General features: G+C 41.8%; 1 protein-coding gene across 1 annotated transcript in view; it reads left to right on the top strand.

Annotated features, from left to right (window-relative positions):
- Positions 1-26,965, top strand: part of GTF3C1 (general transcription factor IIIC subunit 1) — a gene marked incomplete in the record, with an annotated part of 1,808,906 nt that overhangs the window by 389,687 nt on the left and 1,392,254 nt on the right. Inside the window, 1 exon segment of the mRNA XM_044089472.1 lies at positions 9,223-9,583. Coding sequence (XP_043945407.1) covers positions 9,223-9,583 — 361 coding nt within the window.

Here is a 26,965-nt window from a genome sequence, read left to right as displayed (position 1 = left end):
GGTGCTGTACCTACCCTTTTGCCCCTGATCCTTCCCCAGGCTTTCTTAGTGCCCTTGGATCCCTACTTACACATCCCAGTCTATCCCCTCTTCTGAAAATTCCTCTGCTTCTCAGTGGAATCTGCATGCTTTCATTTCTGTGTTTTACCATTTGGTCTCTCTATGGCCCCAAGAGTATTTACAAAATGTCTGGCTACAGTCATGGCCTTTGTCATGACAAAGGGACTACAACTTTTCCCCTGCCTCGACTATATCCTCATTCAGGGTACATAAAGTACGATGGCCCTACAGCACCTGGACTTCACCATCTCCCTCTTGACAGATCTGGGATTTACAATAAATCTCAAAAAATCATCTTTAGTACCCACACATGATCAGGTGTTCCTGGGATATCTGATTCTGACAGGGAAAATGACGGCCTGGAAGTTCCAATGGTACTTGCAAACAATCTGGAAGCAACATCTACATCCCCTAGAGTTCATGGTCCCCATGCTACCATCCCTTGCCAGGGAACTGAATTGGTGGATAACCCAAATTCAGGCAAACCCAGGCCTGCCCTTACAACACCTGCCCCCCAAATAGGACCTCATCAGACACCAGATGGGGTGCAACCTTAAGAGAATGGAGAGTGAGGAAACTCATGGACTCTCACTCAATAGAAAGACCACATCAATATCAAGGAAATGAGAGCCTTGATATTAGCCTTACTAGTCTTCAAAGATCAGCTTCTTCCAGGCACTCTGAGGTGGTACACAGTCAAATACCACTGTGCTGTGATACATCAACAATCAGGGGAGGACAAGGTCCTACCTCCTGTTCAGGCTGGTCCTGCAGGATGGGAAATCGCTCTGGAAAGACACACCATCCTCCAAGCAGTATACATCCCTTCTGCAGGCAATGTGATGGCAGATTCATTAAGCAGGACTATGACCCTGTCTCATGAGAGAATGCTAAGAAGGGATGTATTTCTGGACCTAGTCCATCGATTGGGTATCCCAGATGTGGATCTTTTTGCCTTCCCCATGAACAGACAGCTCCCAACCTTCTGCTCCAGGGCACCACACCTAGAAGCGTGGAAGGTGGATGCTCTTTCAGTTCCCTGGAAGAAGATGTACACTTATGCATCACCCCTTCCCTCTCATACAAAGAGTCCTTCTGAAAATTCAGAAGGAACAGCCTCAAATCTTGCTGGTAACTCCCTATTGGCCAAGGCAGCATTAGCTCCTCCATTACTGCATCTAACCAAGGGTAGTCACCACAAATTACCCCACCGAATGGACCTGTTCACACAGGAGACGGGAACACTGTTACACCCCCAACTGTCCACTCTGAGCCTTACACTGTGGGTGAGAGGGCACTGATTCCCTTCAAGCACTTATACACTGAGGACATGCTTCAGCTTTTGCTGGAGACCAGGAAATCTTACCTGTCTAAGTGGAAGAGATTTTCTGTTTGGTGTTAGAAAAACAACTTACAACCACTGACTGCAGAACCCCCAGTGGTCTTGAAGTCTGAACTGTCATACTCCTCCATTAAAACACCTTTGTCTGCCATATCAGCATCCCTGCCACTGGTACCACCTTTGGCTTCCAGGTTAGAAGTCAAGCTTTTCCTTTAAGGGACACTACATCTCAGGCCCCCAAGGAAGCCCGTTCCCCCTCCTTGGGATGTAAATTTTGTTCTGGAAAAATTGACAGTCCCACCCTTTGAACCAGCCAAAGACTGCTCCCTCCAACACTGCACTTGTAAAACTATACTCTTGTTGGCCATCACTTCAGCCAGAAAGGTTTCAGAACTTTAAGCCTTTATGGCCTCTCCCCCTTTTATTGTCTTCCACAAGGACAGGTATGTTTGCATATCAACCCAACCTTCATGCCAAAAGTTGTCAATGAACTGTCCTTGAACCAGGCCATCAACCTGCCAACCTTTTTCCCCTCTCCACAAAACCCGGCAGAAAGGATACTTCCCTCCTTAGATGTACACAGACAACTCAGATATTATTTGGCTAAGACCAAACCCATCTGCAAATCAGACAAGCTCTTCATCTCATACCACCCAAGAGCTCTAGGACACCCTGTTTCCAAGCAAACCATATTTTCTTGGATGTCTAAAACCATCTCTTTCTGTTACGTAACCCATGGCAGAAAGCTCTCCTCTCCAGTAAAGGCGCACTCCACAAGGGCAGTGTCCTCGTCAGGGGCATTTTTTAAGGGTTTGGACACAGCTGCTATTCTCGAAGCAGCTACATGGTCCTCTGTACACACATTCACTAAGCACTACAAATTGTACATTGTTTCTAGAGCCAGAGCAGGATTTGCCAGAGCCATCCTTCATGGGTTTGTGGAAAGTGCTTCTGGTCCTCCACCCTTTTCGTAGGACAAGAGCTGTTGCACTCTCCGTTGTGTTATTGGATACACCAGCATATGAATAAAAGGACATAATATTGTTTTGTAAGAACTTAACATAACTTTTGATGTCCTTCTCTTCTAAACACATTGACAGTGACAAAAATGCTTATACTATAATCCCCCAACGACATTAAAATCAGATCCAAAAACATTCTGGAATGCTATTAACCAGATACTACACCCTGGTAACCCAACCTCACCAAACCCATGTCCTGATGAGACTGCCAATACTTTTAACACTTACTTTATTGAATCTATTTCCAAATTATCTAACAGCACCCCCTCTAACCACAACTCCTCTAACCTCCCTGAACCACCCCCAACTGCTGACCTGACAAACTCCTTCTCTCTCAAACCTGTTCCTACTACCTATATTGAAGGTCTACTCTCTAAACTCAAGCCATGCTCTGAATCAGCTGTTCGTATCCCTTTATACTTTCTCCAGACTGCTGCACATTCCCTGGCTGTTCCTGTATCTATCCTTATCAACTGCTCCATCTCTGAATCTAAAGTTCCAACTATCTGGAAACAGTTCTTTACTCTTCCGATCCACAAAGCTGGCAACTTTACAGAAATATCTAATTTCAGACCTATTGCTATACTGTCTCCTCTCAAAAATACTCGAGAAATGTATACACAAACAAGCAATGCATTATCTTCTACAAGAACTTCTCACTCCTACTCAGCATGGTTTCCGTCCTAAGCATAGTACCACCACTGCTCTCCTATCCTTTCTCAATACTCTGTCTCTAGCCAAAGACTATCATAGACTCATATCCTGCCTATTCCTTGACCTCTCATAAGGCCTTTGACACTATCTCACACTCCGTATTACTAAACAGACTCACTGACCTTTACTTCACTTCTGATACAGTAGCATGGTTCTCCAGCTATCTCACTGACAAACAGCAATAGGTCAGATGGGACTCAGCACTTTCTTCCCCCCTGCATGTAAAAACTGATGTTCCCCAAGGATCCATATTTGGTCCTCTAGTTTTTAATATCTTTGCCAACTTATTCTACTCCTCTTGTCCTCTGTCCACCATTGTCCAATATGCAGATGACTGTACAATCATCACTATTGCAAACTCTCCCTCTCAACTCCTATCTACTACCCAGCCATCTTTCAACTCTGTTGAGACATGGCTCAAAAAACATCAGCTCATCCTTAACCCTCAAAAACAAAACGGCTTCTCTTCCTCCCTAAATCTGCTAACCACATCAAATCCTCCTTTACCATAACATCCTTAACACTCCTATTGAAGTTGATGCCAACACAAAACTGCTTGGCATCATCATAGATGACCAACTAAAATTTTATCTGCATATTAACAATTGCATCAGGAAAACCCATCAGAAGCTAGGAATTCTGTATAGAAATAGCAGATTCCTCACCACTGAAGCTAGACATACTAACTCATAACTATCTTTTTCCTTGTCTAACTTACTGCTCCCAAATGCTTACTAATCTAAACTCATCTCTACTCTCCAAACTAGAAATCACCTATCACAAGGTAGCCAGATTCACAGCTCAATACCCATATAAATCTCACCACGGCCTCTCCCTTAAATTCCTGAAGTGGCCTGAACTACATCACCTGCTACTCCAATCTCAACTACAAATGATTCACTCCATTGTAGATCAACCGTCTTTCTGCCCAGCTCTATCATCTCTCATGTCACATTACTCTCCTACCAGACATTTCAGAAGCATAACCCAAGACCTACTAAATGATCACAAACCAAAAACTGGCACCAGCTTATATAGTTGTCACCCTTCTGTTGCATGGAACATTGTCTCTCTAGAAATAAGAAATCTGACAAACCCTAAAAAATTCAAAATCGCCACCAAAGATTACTTTAAAAAACACTCGTCCTGCCACTGCTCATACCCTCCCTGGCCAAAATTCTCCCTTCTTAGCTTCAAAGTAACCAACTTAGAGTCTTACTCCACCTACTTTCCTTTACTATTCAGTCTGACCCCTTTACTATGCTGTATGCAGCCCAATAATGCTTACATATGATATAACTTGACGGTTATTGTTTTAGATGATCGTATACCCAAATAATGCTTGTATTATTCTTTTTCTCTAATATTGAATTGTAATGATGATTTTATACCTAAAAAAATCCTGGTTTACTCTTTCTCTTATATTGAATATCTAATTTCTGTTGTTAAATTTTCTTATATTATATTCATGGAGCTTTTCTCCCTGGGCCTTTGCTGAAAAAGGTCTTTTGCTCAGAGAGACACTCCCAGTCAGCATATGTAAAATAAATAAATAAATATGTTGCTCTATAGTTTCCCACCCAGCCTTCCCCCTCATACTTGCCTAACTCCTGGAGTACTCACTCGGTAGTAGTGGATTCTGGCGGCAGTCAGTTCTGAGGAGGGTGCGTGCTGATGTCTGCTTTATATCGGACATTCGTTTACGACCAATATACGCAGGGAGAGACACGGGAAGTTCCACGCACCCTAGCGGTAGCATCTAACTTTTGTATAATGGCCAGATGTACGAGAGTTCACCAGAGGCAAACTCCTTGATGTCATGAATACAGTAGCATGTAGAAGAGAAGGACATCTAAGGTTATGGTAAGTTCTTACACGACAATATTTTATTACATCATGGACGGGGGGGCCCTATCTTTTGCTTATTTGACTCCTTACACAAGCCATGGAATTGACAAGCTACAGAGTTTTTTTACAACATGTCAGGACCTTTCATAGCAGTTGGTTTGTGAATACAAGGAAGTGTTTATCTGTTGAAGTCTGATTACATTGTACAGGTGGAGAAAAGCCTAGGATTCACATGCTTATGAAGAAAGCTCCTTTGTCTCATTACCTCTGCTCTGATAGGCAGATGGGGCTACACCCAGCAGCATTAGCAGGAGTATAGAGCTTACCTTGACTGGGTAAGTTCATAGGTTCATAGGTAAGTACTAGGCTATCTGCCCATGGGCATTTATAAGCCTAGCCACAGAGTGATGGCTTTCGCCTCCCCATTAGATTAGTAACCTGAGCCTCTGTCAACAGGGCTCCTGAAGTGATCACAGAGTAGAACTTATGATTACCCATCCACTCATCAAGATTTCTCTTGGAGGGTCAGAGAGGCGCTCTGTCGAATATGGATTGGGATTCTATTCCAGAGTGAGGGGAGTCACTGGGACAGGAATCTATCCCTCCAGCATGTCCTGTTTATTGTTGTACATAGGTTAAAGTTGCTAGAACGAGTGGTTCTGAGGGATCTTGTTTTTTTGAGGTGAAGCATGTCCATTAGTTCAGGGTTTGACATGGCCCTATAGGTCAGGCATAGGTCACCTCTGAGCAGACGGTAAGCGACTGAGAAGAGCTGGAGCTTTTTTAGTAGTGCTTCATAGGGAAATTGTTTAAGGCCCTTAATCCTCTTAGTGAGGTACTTCTGTGGTCTTTCTAGTTGTTGCAGGTGTCTAGTGAGGTGCATCCCAAATGGGGCATTGTACTCTATTATGGGCCTAATGAGTGAAAAGTAAAGGGGCACAATCACCTTCTTGGATCTGGATGAGAAACCCTTTGTGATCAGGTGTGCCACATAGAAGGATTTCCTGACCGTTTTGGCTATGTGGTTCTCAAAGGAGAGCATGCTATCTACTTGGGTACCCAGGTCCCTAATTACTTCTTCTGTACTTAGTGGATTCCCATCTGTGTGGTAGTTTGTAGGTACTTTGTTTTTCCCAAATGGGATTACTATGCATTTTTTGGCATTTAGCTTGAGGCCGTGACTTTGACACCAGGTGTTTGTCTCTGTGAGACCCTTTTGCAGGATGTCTGTGTCAGCTGGAGAGTCAATTATTGTACCCAATTTACAGTAATCTGCGAACTTGGTTAGCCACAGTCCCTCCGCCTTTGCCTGTACTTCGGAGAAATATATACTGAACAGGAGGGGTCCCAAGACTGAGCCCTGTGGGACTCTGCTTGTGACTGGTTTAGAGTCGGACATGGCGCCTGCCACTCTTACCGTGTGGGTTCTGTCTGAGAGCCAGTTGGCAACCCATCTCGTGACATGGGGGTTGATATTTAAGCTGGTGAGTTTGTCTGTGATTCCCGAGTGTGGGATGGTGTCGAACGCCTTAGCGAGGTCCAGATATGCTGTGTGGACCACCTTGTCTTCATCTATGGCCTTGGTGACTGTTTCGAAGAAGTCAACCAAGTTCAGGAGGCAAGATCTGCCTTTAACAAAGCCGAACTGGGTGGGGTCCAGTGTCTGGAGGTTCCCAATGTACCTGTTAATGAGCTCCATGATATTGCATTCCATGGCTTAGCAGACCAAGCTACTCAAGCTTATAGGGCGATAGTTCCCAGGGTCAGTTGTGGCACCACCTTTGTGGAGTGGTACGACTGTTGCTGTACGCCATTCTTTGGGTACAAAAGCCTTTGAGAGAGAGAGAGAGACAGTATTATAAAATAAATTGTTAGTAGTAGTCTTTGTTGTTCTGTTACTGATTGTAGAAGGATGATTTCAAAATCTATGGAATTCACTTTTCCTCCTTGAATCCCAGTTTCATAGTGATATTTGGCACTATTTTCCAGCTTCATAGTGGAATTTGCCACTTTTTTTTTCTTGTTGCATAGTATTATTTAGATTGGTGGTTATTACCCTAAAATTCTTTTCCTTCTCTCTTCTTATTTAGGGTTGGCATCGAAGAATGTATATTGTCTTTGGCTTCCAGGTGCACAACTTTTTTTTTTAAACATTAAATCACACTTTCCACTTGTTTGCTGATGATGTAAACTGCCACAGATCTCTCACGAGTCTGGACTTTCTGTCTGTGACCAATACACACAACTATTTTATCAGCATGAAGATGTATGCATCCAGTCAGGTAGCCATTTCCCTGCCTGATTTCTTCTAGGCTCCACTGAATACATTCTAGTTTCTCTGTTAACTTCTATTTGTTATCTTGTCATAGACCATACTAAAATCTGTATTTGTTACTTCCTAAGGCTTTCCTTGTTCATCCAAGTTACAGCTCATTCCCAGAACGACTTCAGGCTGGATTGGCACAACGTGCAAGAGAATTAGCACTCCGAGATTCCACCACTCTGCCAGGCAGACTCTTTCTATAATCCTCCATGGCAGGAACTATGTTTTGAAGCTTTGCCATTGTGCAAGGCAGTCATTTTTGCTGGTCTTTGGTCTTGTGGAACAATTTCAGTTACTGATGAAAGACTATGGTTTTCCAAGTGAACTGCCAGACACAGCTGCGAAATATATTTAACACTGTGTAAGGCAGTTTATCTGCTCTTGTACCTTCTCTTCCTGGAACTGTTTTATAGCCTACATTTCTTAGTCACATTGTCCCCATCTTTACCTGTTTTTTTTCCATGATGGTGGTCTTAATTGTCACTGCTGTGCAAATGTAGATGTGAAGAGCCTTATTGACTCTGTGGAGCTTTTGACTACTTGAGGACGCCTGCTGCTGTTGTTACTCCTACCCTTTTTACTTTCTATTCCCCAACTTCCATCAGTGTCCCACTGTGAAATCTCTTTTCTGTTTCTGTACACTCATCACCAACAGAGTCACTCAGTGGCTCAGAATATTTACAAGTATGGGAACCCTTGTAGCTGATGGCTTAAACCCGTACTCCATTTCTTAAAAATCTGTAGCCCTTTTCGTTTTCTGTCTTGTTTTGCACATACTTTACATGTATGCATTTTTCTCTATATTGGCATTGTTCCATACCTTTGGAAACTTGTCACTGCAGTTTCCGTTCCTGAACCAAGAAATTGCTCATTTCATTTTAACATTATCTCTGCTTTCCAAACTGTCAAAGTCAAGTTGTTTGTAGCCACATGTCAACACACCTCCACCCTATAGCTACTTCTAGTCTTTTGCTTTGTTACTGGCTTCAAAAGTCTACTGCGGTGGTGGTGCTGCGGTAGCGTTGTCGCCTTACAGTAAGACGTTGTCCTGTTCGATTCTCAGCTAGAGCGTCTTCTGTGTGGAGTCATGCGTGAATGGACGTACCTTCGTTGAAGGTTGTGTGTCAGGGCCGGCAACTCGGCATGTACAAATCTACTGCCAGTCATTAGCGGACCTGAGTTCCGCTGTGGCGACCCCTAACCGGGAAAAGCCGAAAGACACAACAACTGGCTTCAAAAGTCTGTCTTGAAAAAAAATAATATACGAGTACCTCACACAGATGTATACCTCATATTAGATGTCTAAGTTGTGGCAATTAACAGACCCCATGAGTCTTTCTCAACATGCGTTATTTTCCTTTGTTGTTTGAAACGTTGTTGCACATGTGTGGTTCTCACCCACTGCGACAAGTCCCTTCATTTGTCCCTTTGCAGTAGTATCCTTTGTAATTCAGCTTTGCAGGATCATTCCTATTAGAATATCATATTGCGAGCTATCTCTAGAGAAGTGTTGCCATGTTTTTTTTTTTTTTTTAACAGGCACATGGCTGTTGGTCGTCTGATGTAGGTGGAGGATGGCAGGAAGGTCTGTCAGTAGAACTGTTTAGATGCCTGTTAGAGAAGTGAATGTTCCACAGTTAAAACATTCTGTGAAGATCTTGCAGTAATACAGATGATCCATGAACTAGTGTTTTTTTTAGTAACTTTTATAAATGTAGCTTGTGAAAAATTGCCTTGAGTAAAATGTCTGCTGGAGTTAACCAGCTTGACAGCACACATGTTATTGATACAGTCTTCTAATAGTGTATTGCATGACTGGTTAATCAAAATTTGAGGAGGAGTGACACTAGATAATTCAATCATAAACACCCAAAGAAATGTTTTATTGGTGAACCACTTCTGTTTTAAATTAGGGTCTTATGGAAGATGAAGGTCGTCAGCGGACAACAAAATACATTGCACACATTTTTGTTGAAGACAGCGAGTTAAATCGACAACTTGAAAAGGAGAAAGCAAGAAGTGAGCAGCTTGCAACAGACAGCTTTGTATCAGCTGAGCCCCTACCTGAAGAGAGGTTCTACATTGTCCAGAGTACGCCAGCACCACCTTTGCCTATTGATGAGGAAGCTGTAGATGCTTCATACTCTGAATCAGAGGAAGATGAAGAATACAAGCCTAAGAGAAAAAGAAAAAGGAAACTTAAGGTGAATGCTGCAGCTCTGCTTAATAAAAGCAAGCTAAAGAAAAGTCCTTTCCAGTCAACTCCTCAAAAAGGTAAATGATATATAGTACTTTCTTTGAAGTTAAATTTGTTTTTAATTTAAGTAAATGTTTGGACTCTGAAAGAATAGAAAACTAAGAACCTACAAACAAATGGTCCAACTGTTTGCATGTCATTGTATCCAACACTTATGGTGATTATATAAGCTATACCTTTCAGCATTTATTTTATCTGCTCCCATAAACTTTGTGAAACATTGTGAGTGTAACAATCCTGCACTCTGTTTTTCTTAGGTAACTCTTAGCATTTATATATAGAAACCATCAATCCATATTGTGTAAAAATTATTCAGAATGATGCTAAAAACAAAAATACCTTATTCCACCTATCAGGCAAATCCGTAACCAAGCCTGCACACTTGCATTATATTAGCTGGTCAATTATTGTTTTTCTGCAAGTCTACCTTTATGAACCATACATTTCTGGAATTTTAGTGTTTTGCTTCCATGTTTTTCCCTTTGTGACACCATCTAGGACTTTTAGTACCTTTGCTTTCAATTCTCTCTCTCTCACTCTTTTTTCTTCTTGGGACATAATCCGAATTGACAAATTTCCTATGAAAGTGGGATAGATCCTTTGATTATATTGCTCTAGGAGTGAACTGCTTGCTTGTTTCTTGTCCTTATTGCCAGACAATTTGAAAATGTATAGAGCAAAAGGAAACTGGAGGCTGTAGGATACATACATAGGAATTCCCACACTACCATCAGTTAATATTAGACATCCGGTTGTCCTCCTATAACTTGTGTGGAGTGAGATGGCAACGTTTTATGCTGATTTTATCAAAATGCACAGTCATTGAAACACAGGTGGTCGATGCCAGCATCAACTTACCAAAAAAAAAAAAAAAAAAAAAAAAACCGGCAGGGAAAAAAAGCTTCCTTTTGTATTTAGGTAACCAAAATGCTATTACTAAATTCAGACAGAATCTGTCTGAATAGTAATAGTGTTACAGAAAAGATTTTTCACCACCCTACCACTACTGCTTTTCCTGTCAATACCTTTAGAGGCCACAGCTTCCCGTCATCTTCTCAGTGTGCTCATAAATTTCCTTGCTTCTTCAGTCAAACTGTGATGCTGCCTTTTTGATCCTATCCCAATTCTCCCTTGGTATTACTGTTTTTGGGGATCCCAGAGTTAAAAAAAAAAAAAGATGCATTCCAGATTACTTTTCATTGAAGGTAGATGAACTTCACTTTTTTTTCAAGCCACTATCTCTTGAAAAGTTGTCACAAATGTTCACAGTGTTTGATGCCCAGGTTAGACTACATTTTGCTCTGTTTGACAGCCATCAAATCCTGTTCAGGGTAGTCAGCCCATTTGTGTCCTTCACCAGCTGAGAGAGTTTGTCATCAAGGCAGCTGTTAGGCGTGGTTTGAAGTTTCTGTTTTCACCCTGGCTGTAATTGCACACACTCAGCAAGGTATATGGGAGTGTACAGTGGGCTGTTCATGAAAGGTGTGACTGCCACTTCTACAAGGAGCATGTCTTACCAAGCAGCCCTGCTGTTATCTTTGCAGTGTGAGCTGTGATTTCTGTGGTCTTCACAAAGGAAGTCACACTGCCCTGTGTGCTTTTAAGTGTATGCTAACCACGAGTCTGTGTTATCTTATCGAAAATTCAGTTCAGTGAACTGCATGTACATCGGAAATGCAGTTCAGCGAACTGTTAATAGGGAGATCGCAGTACAATGAAGATTAGAAAATTTGCCCTTTCCTCACTGTAGTGCGATCTTGGAGTTGGTATATATAATTATTAGGGGATGTGGGGGGCACAACCCTCCACAAGAGCGAATTCTCTGAACTGCATTTCTGATGTTCATTCAGTTCGGTGAATTCAGTTTTCGATAAGATAATATAGACCCGCTAACCACACCCTCCCCTAGAAATGGAGAGAAGACCATGACCCTTCACTTCCCTTAAGTGACTGTGTCTTCTGGTGCTGGGGCTGCTAATTGAACCCCAGTCATCTAGGCCTTAGAGCTTCATCCTTTTATGCCACAGAGCCAGGCACAAATCTATATTTTATTTGAAAATGTTATAACAAAGCAAAGAATGACACCACATCTCTGTTTCAAATTAACAGTGCTATTTCATTTATCCATATCCATACATGTTGATATGGGACATGGGGCTTAAAGCCTAGTGCTTGTGCTAAGGAGAATCGTAACTCTTTTCCTTTTTCTGCTAGTAATAGTCTTAAGATATTGATCAGATTTTATTCTACGGTATATATATATATATATATATATATATATATATATATATATATATACATACATACATATGCATGTGTAGGCTAGGGTCATTAATTCATGTCAGGAAGTAAGCAATCGTCATGTGTATCGATGACCTGTTGCAGTTTTTTTTTCTGTTAGATCTCATAGGACTCTCATTTAGCCTGGGAATGCCTGGCTTCCATTAACCTGGAATGAATGGGCTTATTGCCCATCAGTACCATTAATGGTAACAAAGTTATTTTTTTTGGGGGGTGGGGGGTGGGGTGGACAAAAAAAGTCCTCAAACTCTGGCCTTACAAGCTGTATATAACAGATAGAGTGTCAGTTCCTCGATGGATGTTTGTTTGTGTCTTTCGGCTTTTCCCGGTTAGGGGTCGCCACAGCGGAACTCAGGTCCGCTAATGATTGGCAGTTGATTTTTATGTACCGGACAGCGTCTTACTGTGAGGCGACAACGCTACCGCAGCACCACCACTGCGGGATGTCCACTGTACAAAAAAAAAAAAAATTGGAGATTTCTAATAAGATACTCTGGTACAAAACACGGATACACACACATGCACACACTCGCACTCGGAAACACGCACACTTAGACACAGTGGAATGTGCCCTTTTAAGAGGGCACACCATCTTTGACCCTGAATAAATCACATACATTTAATGGCCATGTTGCTGTTTTGCAGATACTGTTCCCCTTCCCAGCAAACCATATCAGTAATATTCATAACTGTTCCTGGAACTGCAGTTTTAGTTCTTACATAGACTGCCCCCCAAAAAAGTGATACCACATTCTTTGTACTTGTGTGTCATTGAGAAGAAAAGGAAAGAAATAAAGCCACTGTGCCATATTTCAGCTTGCTACTATTAGATGCATACATTAAACCCCAACATACCGTTTTTGTTCAACTGTGGTCATGTAACGACCCTGTGCTTTCACGTGCAGCATGGGTCTTCATCCCCTTTCCCAAATGGTGTCACCTTCTGTGTATATCTCTGATGTTTGATTGTGAGAAAAGTGAAAGAAATAATAGCAGCAGTGCTTTCATTTCACTTTTAGTCATATTTTAAGATAATTCAACTGCATTTACTGTTGTAGGCTACACACTCAAGTGTGGTAGCCTTTTTTGTGTTTTAAAAGTGAATTTACTGTTTATACTGTATTTCTGACAGTTTTTTTTTTGTTTTGTTTCCTACCATTGTCTCTTGGTAGAATAGTCCGGATTTCAGATTTGCTGATTTCAGGACTGTATTTTGAGTTTGAGTTGTCCAGACCTTGCTGTGGTAGAGGGAAGTCTTTCTGCTTATCAGTGGGAGTGGTAAGCACTGAGCAGCGTATCTATCGCTAAAGGAGTGGTTTCCAGCTCTGAAATTGTACCTTATTGGCTGTTTGGGGCTGCTTTCTGTCCCTTTTAACTTTCTCCCTTAAAAACCCATGTTTGCACGTGTTTTAGCTCAGTGGATCCTGTTTTGGCATCTTTCAGACTACTACAGGGGCAGAAAAGTGAAAGAGAGACTTTGCTTGATTATAAGTACCTCCGTTTGCTTTTTCTTGCTTGAATTTGCTTACCACACTTTAATTTAGCCGTTTTTGAAGTTACTGCATTTATTTCTACTGCATTTTACTTTTTCCAACTCATATTGCTTACTGCACTTTTATTTAGTCATATTTTAAGATAATTCAACTGCATTTACTGTTGTAGGCTACACACTCAAGTGCGGTAGCCTTTTCTTTGTTTTAAAAGTGCATTTACTGTTGTTTTAACTGTATTTCTGACAGTTTACAAAAAAACCCACCAAAAAAAAAAAATTCTATCTGTTTGCTCATTTCCCACCATTTTTTCTTGCTAGAATAGTCCGGATTGCAGATTTGCTGATTTCAGGACTGTATTTTGAGTTTCTGAGTTGTCCAGATCTTGCTATGTTAGAGGGAAGTCTTTCTGCTTATCAATGGGAATGGTAAGCACTGAGCAGCCTATCACTGGAGTAGTGGTTTCCAGCTCTGAAATTATACATTGTTGGCCGTTTGGGGCTGCTTTCTATCCCTTTTAACTTTCTGCCTTAAAAACCCATGTTTGAGCGGGTTTGTGCAATGCGCAGTAGCGCTAAGCTAGGGTAAACTATTACCGGTGCCAGAAAGTCTACTGTTCTAATTTTCCCTTAGATCTTGCTAGTTTTCATCTTTTTGCACTCAAACTATACTGTTTAAGTCCAGCACTTGCTCAGAACTTTTTGTAGCATTTACTGTAGCATATATACTGCTGCCAGCATTAAACTCTCCATAAAGGAAAGTAAGAAAACAGTTTCAGTATTTAATATATTGAGAACATATCCAGGCATGTCTAAAGGTCAGTTCCCTGTGATTTCTCCTGTCAACCTGGTGAACTTGGGCAAGTAGCAACTGCCTCATGCACACAGACAACCCTCTCCTCTTACTCCCCAACACTATGACTTGTGAGAGATGCAAATATATAGCCAATTTGGAAGCCAAGCACTCTCCAGCCAAGACTGGATTAGCCAGTCAAGAGGAGAAAGTTAACACCTGCACCAAACCACATTCAACACATAGCCCTCCAGAATGTACACCACCACAACCCTCGCATAGTAACACAAAACACACACCTACTTTCGCAGAGGCTCTCAATGAAAATCTGCCCAAACAACAGAGACCTCCGAGGCAGAAATGCAAACAACCACCACATCCCAGCACAAACCATGAAGACACATAGCTCACATAAACAGTGTGCCACTCAACCAAAGCCCATAAGGCAAAACAACTTACCCAATACACTTGTCATAGGTGACTCAATAGTAAGGCACACTAATGTCCCACTTACTAGGTTGAATAAGGAGAAAGTTACTGTCAGCTGCCAGTCGGGTGCCAGGATCTGCCACATAATGCATGCACTTAGGTCATTCCACAACAGGTACAAATATGACTCTGTCATTGTCCATGTTGATGTGAACAACGCGAGACGTACCTCCCTGGACTACATGAAAAGAGACATAGAGGAACTCTCGGATCTTGTAGTCCAGGCAGGTATGACCCTAGCTCTGAGTAGCATCCTACCGTCACCCAGAATGATACCACAGTGCAAGCAGAAAATGATTGACTTCAACAATTGGCTAAGTTTCTGATATCATTCTAAGAGGATCCAGTATCTGTCTGCCTGGGATGATATGAGCGACAGACCTCGATGCTTCACCTGGGATGGCCTGCACCTGTCACCCGTGGGATTCCGGATACTGGCCAAGGCTCTTGCCACCCCTATAGTGCCTTCTTTAGGCAATATCCTGAAGACAAAATTACCACCATAACAGCTACAAGCAAACGAAATCTGAGGGTTATGCTACTCAGCACTAGAAATCTAAATCTCAAAATACACTCGCTCAAAGCACTCCTCAAATTGGAGAACATCGATATCTGTGCAGTGACCGAGACCTGGTTTAAGGCTCCAGAGAGCATCCCAGCACTACCAGGCTATAATTCATACCACACCTGTTGGCCCCTAAACCTGGACTGAAGCACTAAAGGCAGTGTCTCCATATTCATAAAGGGTATGCACAACTCCAGATTAGTAGCCCAACAGAATGCAGCAGAGATGCTTCAGGTACAACTACACTGGGTAAAACTGCAATCCAGTTTGTAGCCTGCTACAGATCCCCCACCATGTCCCAAGACTCACACTCCACATTCATAAACACAATGGAAAGTATTAGGGTACAACCAAACACCCTTATACTGGGAGATTTTAACTACCCCTCCATTAACTGGGAAAATTACTGATGTACCAACACACTTGCTCAACGTTTTCTGGAATTCATTAATTCTAACGCCCTGGACCAACTCATTCTTACCTCCACCAGGGGTAAAAACATCCTTGCGCTGGTCATTACTAAAATGGGTGACCATTGCTCTACACCAGTAATCAACTCCTCCCTGGTCAGATTTGACCACAAGCTAATCACTATGGATTTCTACATCCCACCCTCGGCTCCCCCCAAAGGAAACCACCATAAAAAAACTTCTCCAAAGTTAATTTTGGGCTTCTAAAAACAGAGGTGGCTAACTTCACGGCACCCATGCAAATGGAAAATAGGTGCACAACTGCTGAATCATACACCAATGCACTGTATGAGCACATACACAAGTGCATGGAATGCACCATACCAAACTGAACCAAGACACTCTCCTCTTAAAAAAAGGAAGCCAGTCTGGTGGTCCCCTACCATAAACAAACTCTACAACAGAAGGAAAAAACTGTTGCAGAAAAGGGTGAAGTCCCAAGACTGGAAAAACTCCCTTGTTAGCCTCGACCAAAAAATGAGATCCCTCATCAAATCCTCTAAAGCTAGCTATGAAAACAAAATTGCTGCAGATTCTAAAGACGACCACAAGGCATTCTATAGTTATGTCAAGAATCTACATGGCATTACTCGGATCTGCTGTGAGTTACAGCACAATAGAAATATATATATATATATATATATATATATATATATATATATATATATATATACACACAGAGCCAACTGATATTGCCAACATATTGGCCGGCAGATTCAGTGCGAACTTTAACCCCTCTTTCACCCCCTAAAGGGCCCATCACAATACCAAGTCCCTATTATCACAGCTACACAGGTAAAGAAACACACTGTTCAAAGCCAAGAATACAGCTTCCATGGGACCTGATAATATCTCTGGCTGTGTTCTACATGAATTGCAAAGTGAACTGGCACCACACCTGAGTACTCTGTTCAGTCACAGCCTCATTTCAAGCTTTGTTCCTACCAAATGGCATATTACTACAGTCATCCCACTCCACAAAGGGGGAGCGACTACAGACCCTGGGAACTACTGCCCCATTAGCCTGACGAGTCTGATATGTAAGGCTATGGAGCTCATCATCATGGATCTTATAGTAGGGACATAGGAAATCTCCAAACCCTGGACCCCACGCAGTTTGGGTTAGTGAAAGGTAGATCATGCCTGCTCAACCTGAAAGACTTCTTGGAGTCTGTCACCAGAGCTGTGGATGAGAGCAAGGTATTTCACACAGCCTACCCAGATCTTGCCAAGGCCTTCGACACCATCCATCACTCAGGAATCATAGATAGACTCACTAAACTAGGCATAAACCCCTATGTCATAAGATGGGTTGCCAACTGGCTCACTGATGGAACCCACACTGTGAAAGTAGCGGATTCCAAATCTGACTACCAACCAGTTACAAGTGGTGTCCCACAGGGATCGGTCCTAGGCCCTCTCCTGTTTGCCATCTACTTCTCTGAAGTTCAAGCCAACACAAAGGGACTCTGTCTGACCAAGTTCGCAGATGATTGCAAACTGGGAGCCATTATTGATTCTCCAACTGAAGTAGACATTCTACAAAAAGGCCTCACTAAGACCAATGACTGGTGCCAGAACCATGGCCTTAAGCTCAATGCCAAAAAGTGCATTGTCATTCCCTTTGGGAAAAATTGGGTGCTCATGAAATATCACATAGGCGGTAGTCCACTAAACACTGAAGGTGTGATAAGAGACCTAGGGACACAGGTAGACAACAACCTCTCCTTTGATAACAACATTGCCACTGTAGTCAGAAAGTCCTTCTGTGTGGCACATCTCATTACAAAAGGTTTCTTATCCAGGAAGAAAGAGGTCATAATCCTTCTCTACTCGGCCCTCATTATACCTATTATAGAATACAATGCCCCATTTGTTATGTACCTCACTAGACCCCTGCAACAAGTGGAAAGGCCACAAAAATATCTCACTAAGAGGATCTTAGGCCTTAGACACATGCCCTATATGGACAGAAGAAACTCCAGCTATACCCTGCCTCATATTGCCTACTTAGGGGCCATCTCTGCTTGACCTACAAAACCATGTCTGACCCAAAGCTGTTCGATATGCCACACTTAAAGAAATCTCATTCCCTCCTTGCCACATGTTCCAGGGACCTAAACCTTATTACCACAATAAACAGAACATGCTGGAGGGACAGGTTCCTAACCTAGAGACTTCCCATACTCTGGAACAAATTTCCCATTCACGTCAAGCAGAGTACTTCACTGGCCCTTTTTAAGAGAAATCTTGACGAGTGGATGAGCAATAAGAAGTTCACCCCGGGGATCACTTCAGTGGCCTTGCTTGACAGGGGCACTGGGAACTAACTTCGGGCGGCATGATACCAGGGTATCTTCTTTGGCTAGGCTTATATAGGCTCCAGGGCCGTTAGCCTAGTACACACCTAGAAACTACAGATTTTTGCCTCATATTTTTGATCCGTTTTTTTATAAAATTGTAGTTTTCTGGCAAATTAGTGGCAAATCATTGAAGACTGAAGTTAGAAAATAATGACAGATATGTGAGTTTCAGACTTCATGCCATTCAGAAAATCATGTTAATGCAAAACCCTGTTACTCTATCAACTTTCTAAGTTAGTAAGAGCAATATTTAAACATTGTCCCTATTTTTGGGCCTTTGTCCCAATTTTATTAATGGCTTTGTCCAGATTTCTTGTTCTAAGAGGTTGAGAGGTATGATTAATACCCACGCTAATCTTGGCCCTTTTATAAGAAACTGGCAGGTGACAACCAGTACAAATGGAATTAGGCTTTTGAATAAAACCAGGCCTACTGGGGAGAAAACAAGGGTCACGTGAAGCAGTAAGGTAGACAGAATGAAAAAGTTTCTTGTTGCCCAAGAAACTTCCAGGTGATACTGAACACTCTCTTCCCCTTATGAACTCAAAGAAGCTGGGTTACAGTGTATGTTTGATCACTGAGTTAAGAACCAGAATTTCTGAAAGCTACAAAATATATTTGATACAGTCACCTTTTTATTGGAATCCTTCCAATATTGGTAGGCCTCATAGTGTAAATAGAACAATTATCAGTGGAGGCTATATAGTAAGTTATGAAAGATTAGGAAGGAAGGGGGGCTTTTGTGGACTGGAAAACATGTTTGAAACGTGGTTAATCTTATTTGCCTGTCTGCAGAGGTTAGCAGAGGTCCAGTTCTTGATGCTTCATTTGTTTGCGCGTCCATTAGAAAAACAAATACAAGTCTTACGTCTGCCACATTGCAGTATTCCTGTAAACAAACTCTTAGAAGACTTTGAGATGTTTGTTAATTCAGAACAGTTCATATGATGCTTTTGAAACATACATTTTCTCTGCATTCCCAACATGCAGGGAGATTTTATGCTGCCTAAGTTTTATTTATTTAATTTTCTTTATATTTGGGCAAACCACATCTGTAGGCCTTTTATAGTTACAGTAAATATATCGGCTATTACAGGCATATATATAGACAACAGTAATGTTTACAAAATTCCATCTTTTTGAGGAGGCAAAAGTAGAAGAAGAAAAGTAAATACCAAAGATTTTAGGAAATAGTGCATACAGGTATAACGTCTTTAACACATATTGTTCTGGAAATTGTATACAGTGATTGTAGTGTAGCACTGGCATTTGGATTTAGCAGAAGTAGGTTTTTAGACTTTACAAGAAGTTATTTAAGGCTGGTTGTCCTGCAGGATTACTATTGCAGAATTTTGGCCCAGGTATGCTGCCTAACAAGGCATGGTTGGTATGTGTTAAGAGATGTCAGGTGGGTTAAAAAGGTTTATATGAATACTGTCTACTTATTAGACTGGCTTATGACCGACCATTAGCCACTGAAGCCCATTGTAAAGCGGGTTTTAAAAGAATTGCCCCTTTGCTCCTTTCAGTTGCATTTACCTCTTTGTGAATTTTCAACTGTGTGACCCGTTTCTTTTTAGCTGCTCTCACATCTTGGATCTTGATCTTGGTCTAGGAGAAAGTTTCTGATTTGCTATCTGAAAAACCTAAGCCATCTTAGTGTTCTTGTGGCTGCCAGGTCATGACCCAGGAGCTGTGCTGACATTACCTGCATTGTTTGGTAGATGAGTATGCGGTCAGGCACTGTTGCAGAGTGCCAGCTTTTAAACTCAGCCAGCCAAAGATGCCAAAAGGAGAAACTCCAGGCTTATCTAACATCTCGAAGCAGTTTTGAATGTGAAGTATAGGGACCAGTAAGAACAGTCCTTTAAAAGATTCCAACCATGCTGGTGCCAAGGGGTTTAGTCAGCTATATGCCATGAACAACATTTATTTAATGCAGTGAAGTAAAAAGCCCTGACATATTTGGACCATTGTGTATTTGTCGAATGACATTTTTTCAGAATGCATGGTTGGATAATTTTCTTTAAACCCTTCATTATAGGTGTGTGTTTCTTTTTGTTTTCAATATTGAAAAGGCAAGCTGTCCAGAAACATGACCAATTTTGAGGTATGGGTACGGGGATACATTTTGGAAATTGGTGTTCAGTGCCAGAAAATTATGGCAGTACCTCTGCAGGTGCCAGAGTATTGGTTGCACCCTGTTAGAGATAAGTTAGACTGTAGAACATAAAAAAGATGCTGAATGGACAGAAAATTTAAAAGAAACAGTAAGAAGTTCAAAGGTACATGATATGAAATGGGTTGAAGTAATGGCTAGGGAAACTGAAACAAAATTTAAGAAAAGCTCCTAATTGGAAAACCCAGGTCCAGATGCAGTACCTAACCTCTGGCTAAAAGTATTAGCATCTTTACACAAAGATTTAACCCTGCGTAAGAATTAATTATATGCGCATCCTGAACAGATACCAACCTGGTTAACAACAGGAAAAATGATACTCATCCTTAAGAGTGAACTTCTAAGCATCCTAAAAACTATAGACCAATAACTTGTCTTCCAACGATGTACAAACTATATACTGGAACGGATACAAACAGCTTTTATAGTCATTTAGAGAAAAACTCCATCATGGCAATAGAACAGAAGGGTAACGAAAGTCACATGGAACAAAGGATCATTTGTTTCTAAATAAAGCCATAACAAAGAATTGTAAAAAGAGGAAGAATCTTAAGTACGGCATGGATAGATTACAGAAAAGCATTTAACAGCATTCCACATTCATGGATAAAAGAATACTTACAGATGTACAAGATGCATCCTACATTGATCAATTACCTTACAGTGACTATGAAACAGAGGGAAACCACTTTACAGTTAAGCCACGACAAAGGGCAAGTTATTATCCCAAGGATAAAAATTCAAAGGGAGATATTCTAGGGTGAGTCTTTGCACTTGCTGTTGTTTCTTCTTGCCCTTCATGCATTAAGCTATTTACTTAACAGATTAGGTCATAGTTGCACCTTGGCTCCCAGAAGACACATCTTGCTTAACGACTTCTCATCAGTTTTTTTGTGGATGATTTAAAACTGTATAGCTCATCAGATGAAGAGTTGAAGGCACAACTGCAAGTGGTTAAAACTTTCTCAGATTATATAGGTTTGTCATTTGATCTTGATAAATGTGCAAATGCAGCAGTTTAACCAAGCAAATATCAATCTGGGACTGGAACATGATCTAAAGGAACTAGAGCAGGAGGGAGTGGATAAATATTTGGGGATTGAGAGATCAGCAATAAGCATGAACAAATGCAAATAAAACTCACTAAGGAACACTTTAAAGACTGAAACCAATATTCAAGTCCAAGCTATAAACCAGTTTGCTGTTCCTATTCTAACTTTTAACAGTTTTTGTGTGATTGACTGGCCCCAAAGGTGTTGGACACGAAAACAAGAAAAATACTTCACACTTTTCAGATGATATATAAAAATCAATGTACACCAAGATTATATTATTTTCTCTGAAGGAGGTATGGGCCTCTTCAAAATTGATTACAGGTTTAGATCTGCAGTCATGGGACTGCGTACATAGCTGTTGACCTTGTATCCAAACATAGTAAAAGTTTTAAAACATGAGGAGAGAAAGTCTAAAATGACCTCTCTGTCTAGTTTAGCAGAAGCATTTTCGATTCAAGCAGGAATGGAAATCAAACTAGAAGTAGACAAAAATCTGACAGCAACTGAATGTGCCAAAAAACAAAATTAAGAATATAAGGAGAAGGATTAGATGAGAATGAAAGATGTGGAAAAGCCACAAGTATAGTGGCAAGGATCGAGATCTCCTGGAAAAACCTCATATTGATCATGATTTAACACTGGAATGATCAAGAAGAGGTGAGCTGAAACCAAAAGATGAAGGGTTGATAATGGCTTTACAGAATAGTGTACGACTACACACACATTTGTTTCTCCCATACGTTCAATGGACTTTGTAAACTGACAGCATTAGGTTCTATAAAAAATAATTGGAAACGGTCACATTACCTTCTTGCTGGATGAGATACAGTCACGACAGCGGGCCTGTTCACTGAAAGGCACAATAATGTGGCAAGACTGTTGCATTGGGGATTGTGCAGACTCTACAATGTAGAAGTAGGTGAGAAGTATAGGAAACATGAACCACAAAACATTTTAGAGAATGTTGAAGTGTACATCACATGGGATCACCCTCTGTCAACAGTTCAAAAAACACGAGAAAACCAAATATTGTATTCCATGAAAAAAGACAAATGTAGCATTGCTCATTGAAATTGCTACATCTACTGATTACAGCGAGACACGAAACAAGAGTAATGTGAAAAAAACATACCCAGACAGTTATAGCAGCAGTAGTAGGAGCAATGGGTCTAATAAAAAAGAACCTGCAGTTGTATTTAGATATACTACAAAAACATGTAACTCAGTATGAGTTGCAAGTGCTGCAAAGATCACTTTTGGCTAGCTAAGAGACTGAAACAGTACTAATTTCATAAACTTTAATCATACCCACATTTAAGAATATAGTCCATTCCCATCATGGTATTAGAAACCCAAAAGACTTGGAGAAATTAAACCTAGATAAGTCATTCTTTAGTATTTCCTTCTGGCCCATATATGCATTACTCTTCATCTTGATGAGCGGTCAAGTACCCACCTACCCCCTGCCTTAGCAGATGATGTAAGGCCTATGAGGTGGGTTCCCTATTAAGTAAGCGAACACTTAATATAACGACTGCTGTTTAATCGACAGCTAAATGCCGAAACGGCAAAATCCTGAAGACATGGAACAGCATTTTTTTCCCCAGGGGAAAAAAATCACTGGGCGGTTTTCGGGACTTTACAGTTTCCTCGACTATGGTGCAATCTCGGAGTTGGTATATTTAAGTGGGGGGGAGCCCCCCACTTTATTTTGTGTTTGTTTTTTGTGGACCAGCAATCCCCCCCCCAGGAAAAAAATCGCTGTTCCGTTTGGAATTTTGTGTGTTCGGTTTTTTTTGGGTCTATTATAAAGTGTTTGCTATTTTAAGCGTTTGCTGTTATAATATAGATCCATGAGGTGTACACCGTTAGCAACCACCTTGTGCATGGTGCATCCTGAGTGTTAGCACCAACCTTTTCCCCATTTGAATAGCTGGAGCTACCCCATGATTGGCTTTGTCTTGGAGCAGTCCCTTGAGAGCCCAGTCTAGTGCCTTGTGGTTGTACTTGGGACTAGGGACTCCTCTGCATAGACCTCATAACCTAGCATAACAGGAATTAATGACCCATAGTGAGGAGGATCCGCTGTGACCTCCATTGCCAGGGCCTTCAACATCAGACTTTTCTTTTTCCCCACTGATGGGTTTTAGCCTTTTTCTTAAGTTATAGGAGCGCACCCTTGGGGAATACAGCCTATGGCTATTGCCATGCTCTGAACAAGCCTCTCCTAGCCCCATATTGACTAATGGCAGCTGCACCCCACAGTGTGTTGGAACCCTGTCTCCAATATCAACTGCTTGCCTTGCATGACTGACCTAATCAGTGTGCATCAACAGAGTGTTTCCTCTCTTGTCAAGATGGCTCTTCATTAGTAGAAGTGGATAGGCTTGTGAAGTGTTCAGCTCTCTGGCTTGCTACTCTTTTGTCTTCTTCCTGGAAGTTTCTTAGTATTAGGGAAAGAAAGAGGAAGGGGATAGAGTCTACACTCAAAGATGATTTTTTTATGGCTTTGACTCCTCCACATACTCGGCAGGTCCTTTTTATGTTTCTGCCAGTGAATGGCCTCTCTGTAGCACAGCTGTTTTTGGAGCTTCATTTAAGACAGATAAACGCAAATATATAACAATATTTCCTTGTCTAAGATATTTTATTTTCATTGCCGTTTTATTACTGATTTACAGAATGATATTGCTCAGTGGTTTGGGCTAACTGATGGGGTCAAGGGTGAGTCTCTCTATTCTAGGGCAGCACATGACCTCATGGCTTACACCAGGAATATGCACTGTCTGAGCATGGGAGCTTCAGAGATCATGCAAACTGAAGACACAACACTGTATTCTAGTTACTGCCCTACAAAAGAGGGCCTCCTCCTTCACTGATCCCCTGATATGATGAGTACATATCTGTTGTATACTGACAGATGACAGGAGGAAATAAGTAAAAGATGTATTTCCAGTAACAGCCTGATTTGTTTGGGATGTTGTATCCCCTCAGGCAAAGTGTGGTTTCTTAGGACACTTAAAAAAGTACTGCTTTTGTGACATTTGGTTTTCAGTATTTGGACCATAAACCTCTTTTCTGTCTTGGATGGCCATTTTGTAGTTCTGTAGCACTTGGCTGTAGTTCAGAGGAGTTTTAAGTTTTACAACCTTTTTAGCTGTTTGGTATTGTTAGGACTAGATGCCGTTCACTGTTTAAGGGTTGTATCTGATGTTCTTTTCATTCGTTCGTCAACTGATGAGTCTCTGATTCGACCTCAGATCTGGCTCAGCTGTGTTTACTAGACTCTGAGCTAACTCTCAAGCTCCTCCCTTACCCACATTGCCCTGGTCAGCCTGCAAGGCCTCATATCTCGTTTGCAGCCTTATTACTACAGACACAGAACCTTCTTACTGAGCCTTGTGGTGCACTGTTTAATTACAGTGAGTGTATTTTTTGTACCTTTCCTATAGTTTTATCTGTTCAAATCACCTCTTCCTCCCTTACTTCATTTTTGTTTTGGTTTTCTGTCGCATTAGTATTATAATTTATCATTTCTTCTGTTTCTATCATTCAGTAGCTCTCAGTACTATTGTTGGTACTTTCCTCCTACCCTGAAGAAGGTTATTCCTTATCTTACCATTGTTAGTAGTTCTTCAGGAAAAAAAAAGGTTTTGTTCTTTTCCTTTTAACCTTTTTGTGATTATGGCTGACAAACCCACCGGATTTAAGAAATACACTTCCTGTGGTCACAAGATCCCTAATATTGATGCATACAGTGAGTGTTTTTATCTGGGTGTATCACATTTGCACAGTGATTCTCCATATGTGCTGGATTTAATTCTCGGCCCCTTAAATCTGAAGCGAAAACAGTCTGATCCAACACTTACTCAGTCTAAGTCTTCAAGGACCTGGTCCCCAAGGTTCTGTCTGGAGCCTGTCTTTTTTCAGCTCCATTCTCCTTTCATACAAGAGTCCCCAAGGAGAAAGTCTCTGCTCCAATTAACTACTTCCTCCATCAGATCCTCCAGGAGCCCTTCTGAAGCCAAAGTGAATAGGAAGTTCCTAAGAGCTCATATTCAGATGAGGGGCATCCCGGCTCTGTCTCCCATTAGACTCATGAGCCTCCCTTCTGTTTCCCACACTGTGAATTCTCCTTCTCTGGTTTGACCGGAGATTCCGAAGCCTTGGGATCCCTGAACCTCGAGAGTGTCTGTTACATCCAAAGATAGCAAAGTCTTTGACTATGACTGCATCCCTGACTTGTCTGACACTGATTCCCTTGGACCATTGACGAGTCTGTGTGCCGAAGCATCATCGCTGGGTCCGGGGGAGGGGGGAGACTTGGTTAGTCTGAGGTTTTTGGAGCCATCTATGCCCCTGGTGACTTTGGTGTTAGACAGCTCAGGTCCAACTCCCCCTTCAAGGCAGATATACAGACAGAGTTGGGGAATGGTGGCATCTGGAGCTTTGGGACTGATGTGGTCAGCTATGGCTTCTTCCGGTCCTCCTGCTTTTGAAGTGGTGGAGAGGGTCTTCTGTCATGCTGGAGACACAGCTACTCTTTTTTCTTTGGATACTACAGCCCTGCTGCCATCTGGTCCAAGCTCTAAACCTCACAGACCTATTACACAGGGATAGCCGGCCGTATCAAGCATTCAAACAGTCTTCTGGAGGACTTCCCGCCCCCTTCAGATACTCCTCTAGAGTAACCCACTGAGGACATTCCCAGTTACATAATGTGCAAGAGACCCCTTCAGGGATCCATCATTGAAGACACTGACTTTGATGAAGGGGAGGGATCCCCAAGGTCTCCACCAGATGACATATCCTTTGGAGACATCTTTGATATCTTCAGATAGAAAGGTGGATGGTCCTCTTATTCCCTTTCCCAGGAGGAGTCAGTGCACCTGGAAGCTTTTAGGTTGGCCCATCTACATGTTGGGTAACTTCCCCGGCTGTTAGCTTATAAATCTAGTCTCTCACTGGGCATGGAAGGAACTGGATACTGTAGAACCCATTCCCCATAATCCTGATAAATTATTTGTCCCTCCTAAGGACAAGCCCCACTGGAGCAAGAGGGTCCCTGTTGATGCAATGGTTGTGGTGACAGCTAGGAAGAAAGAGCTGAAAGAGCAGAGCTCCTCTGTCCATCTTCCTAATAGAGAGTCCAGGGTGTTGGACAGGTTCTGGAAGCACATTTATGCCTCCACTAACTTTGCCATATGGTCACTGAACTACTTGGCACATTTCACCAGGCTGCAGCAGGATTTGAATAAAGAGCTTTCCAAATCTCTATCTGAGTGTGTTTGCAGAGGACCACAAGAAGCTTTCTTCACAGCTGGCCACTCTTCTATCCATCTCTAATGCTTCCATTAGGTTAATTTCCCGTGCTGCTGAGGGTACCTCATGGATGGTGGGTTCAGTTGTAGCTGTTAGAAGACATGCTTTGGATGCTCTTGTGCAACCTTGTGAATTCCTTTGGATGCTCTTGTGCAACCTTGTGAATTCCTTCAAGTTTTCATTCATCAGTGCTCCTTTTGATGCATCGTTCTTGCTTGGCCCCACTGTTGAGGAAATGCTGTCCTGAAGTAAGCAGGATGGAATGACCTTATTTGCCTTATGGATACATTTTTCTACCCCTCAGAGACCCTTTTCCAGGAATTCGGGAGAAGGAAGGAAAATGTTCCATAAGTTCCAGGATCCTTTCCAAGAC

The sequence above is a fragment of the Protopterus annectens genome, chromosome 12.part0, assembly GCF_019279795.1.
Source record: "Protopterus annectens isolate FY-2018-M chromosome 12.part0, PAN1.0, whole genome shotgun sequence".
NCBI lineage: Eukaryota > Metazoa > Chordata > Ceratodontiformes > Protopteridae > Protopterus > Protopterus annectens.
This window is presented reverse-complemented; position numbering and strand designations above follow the sequence as displayed.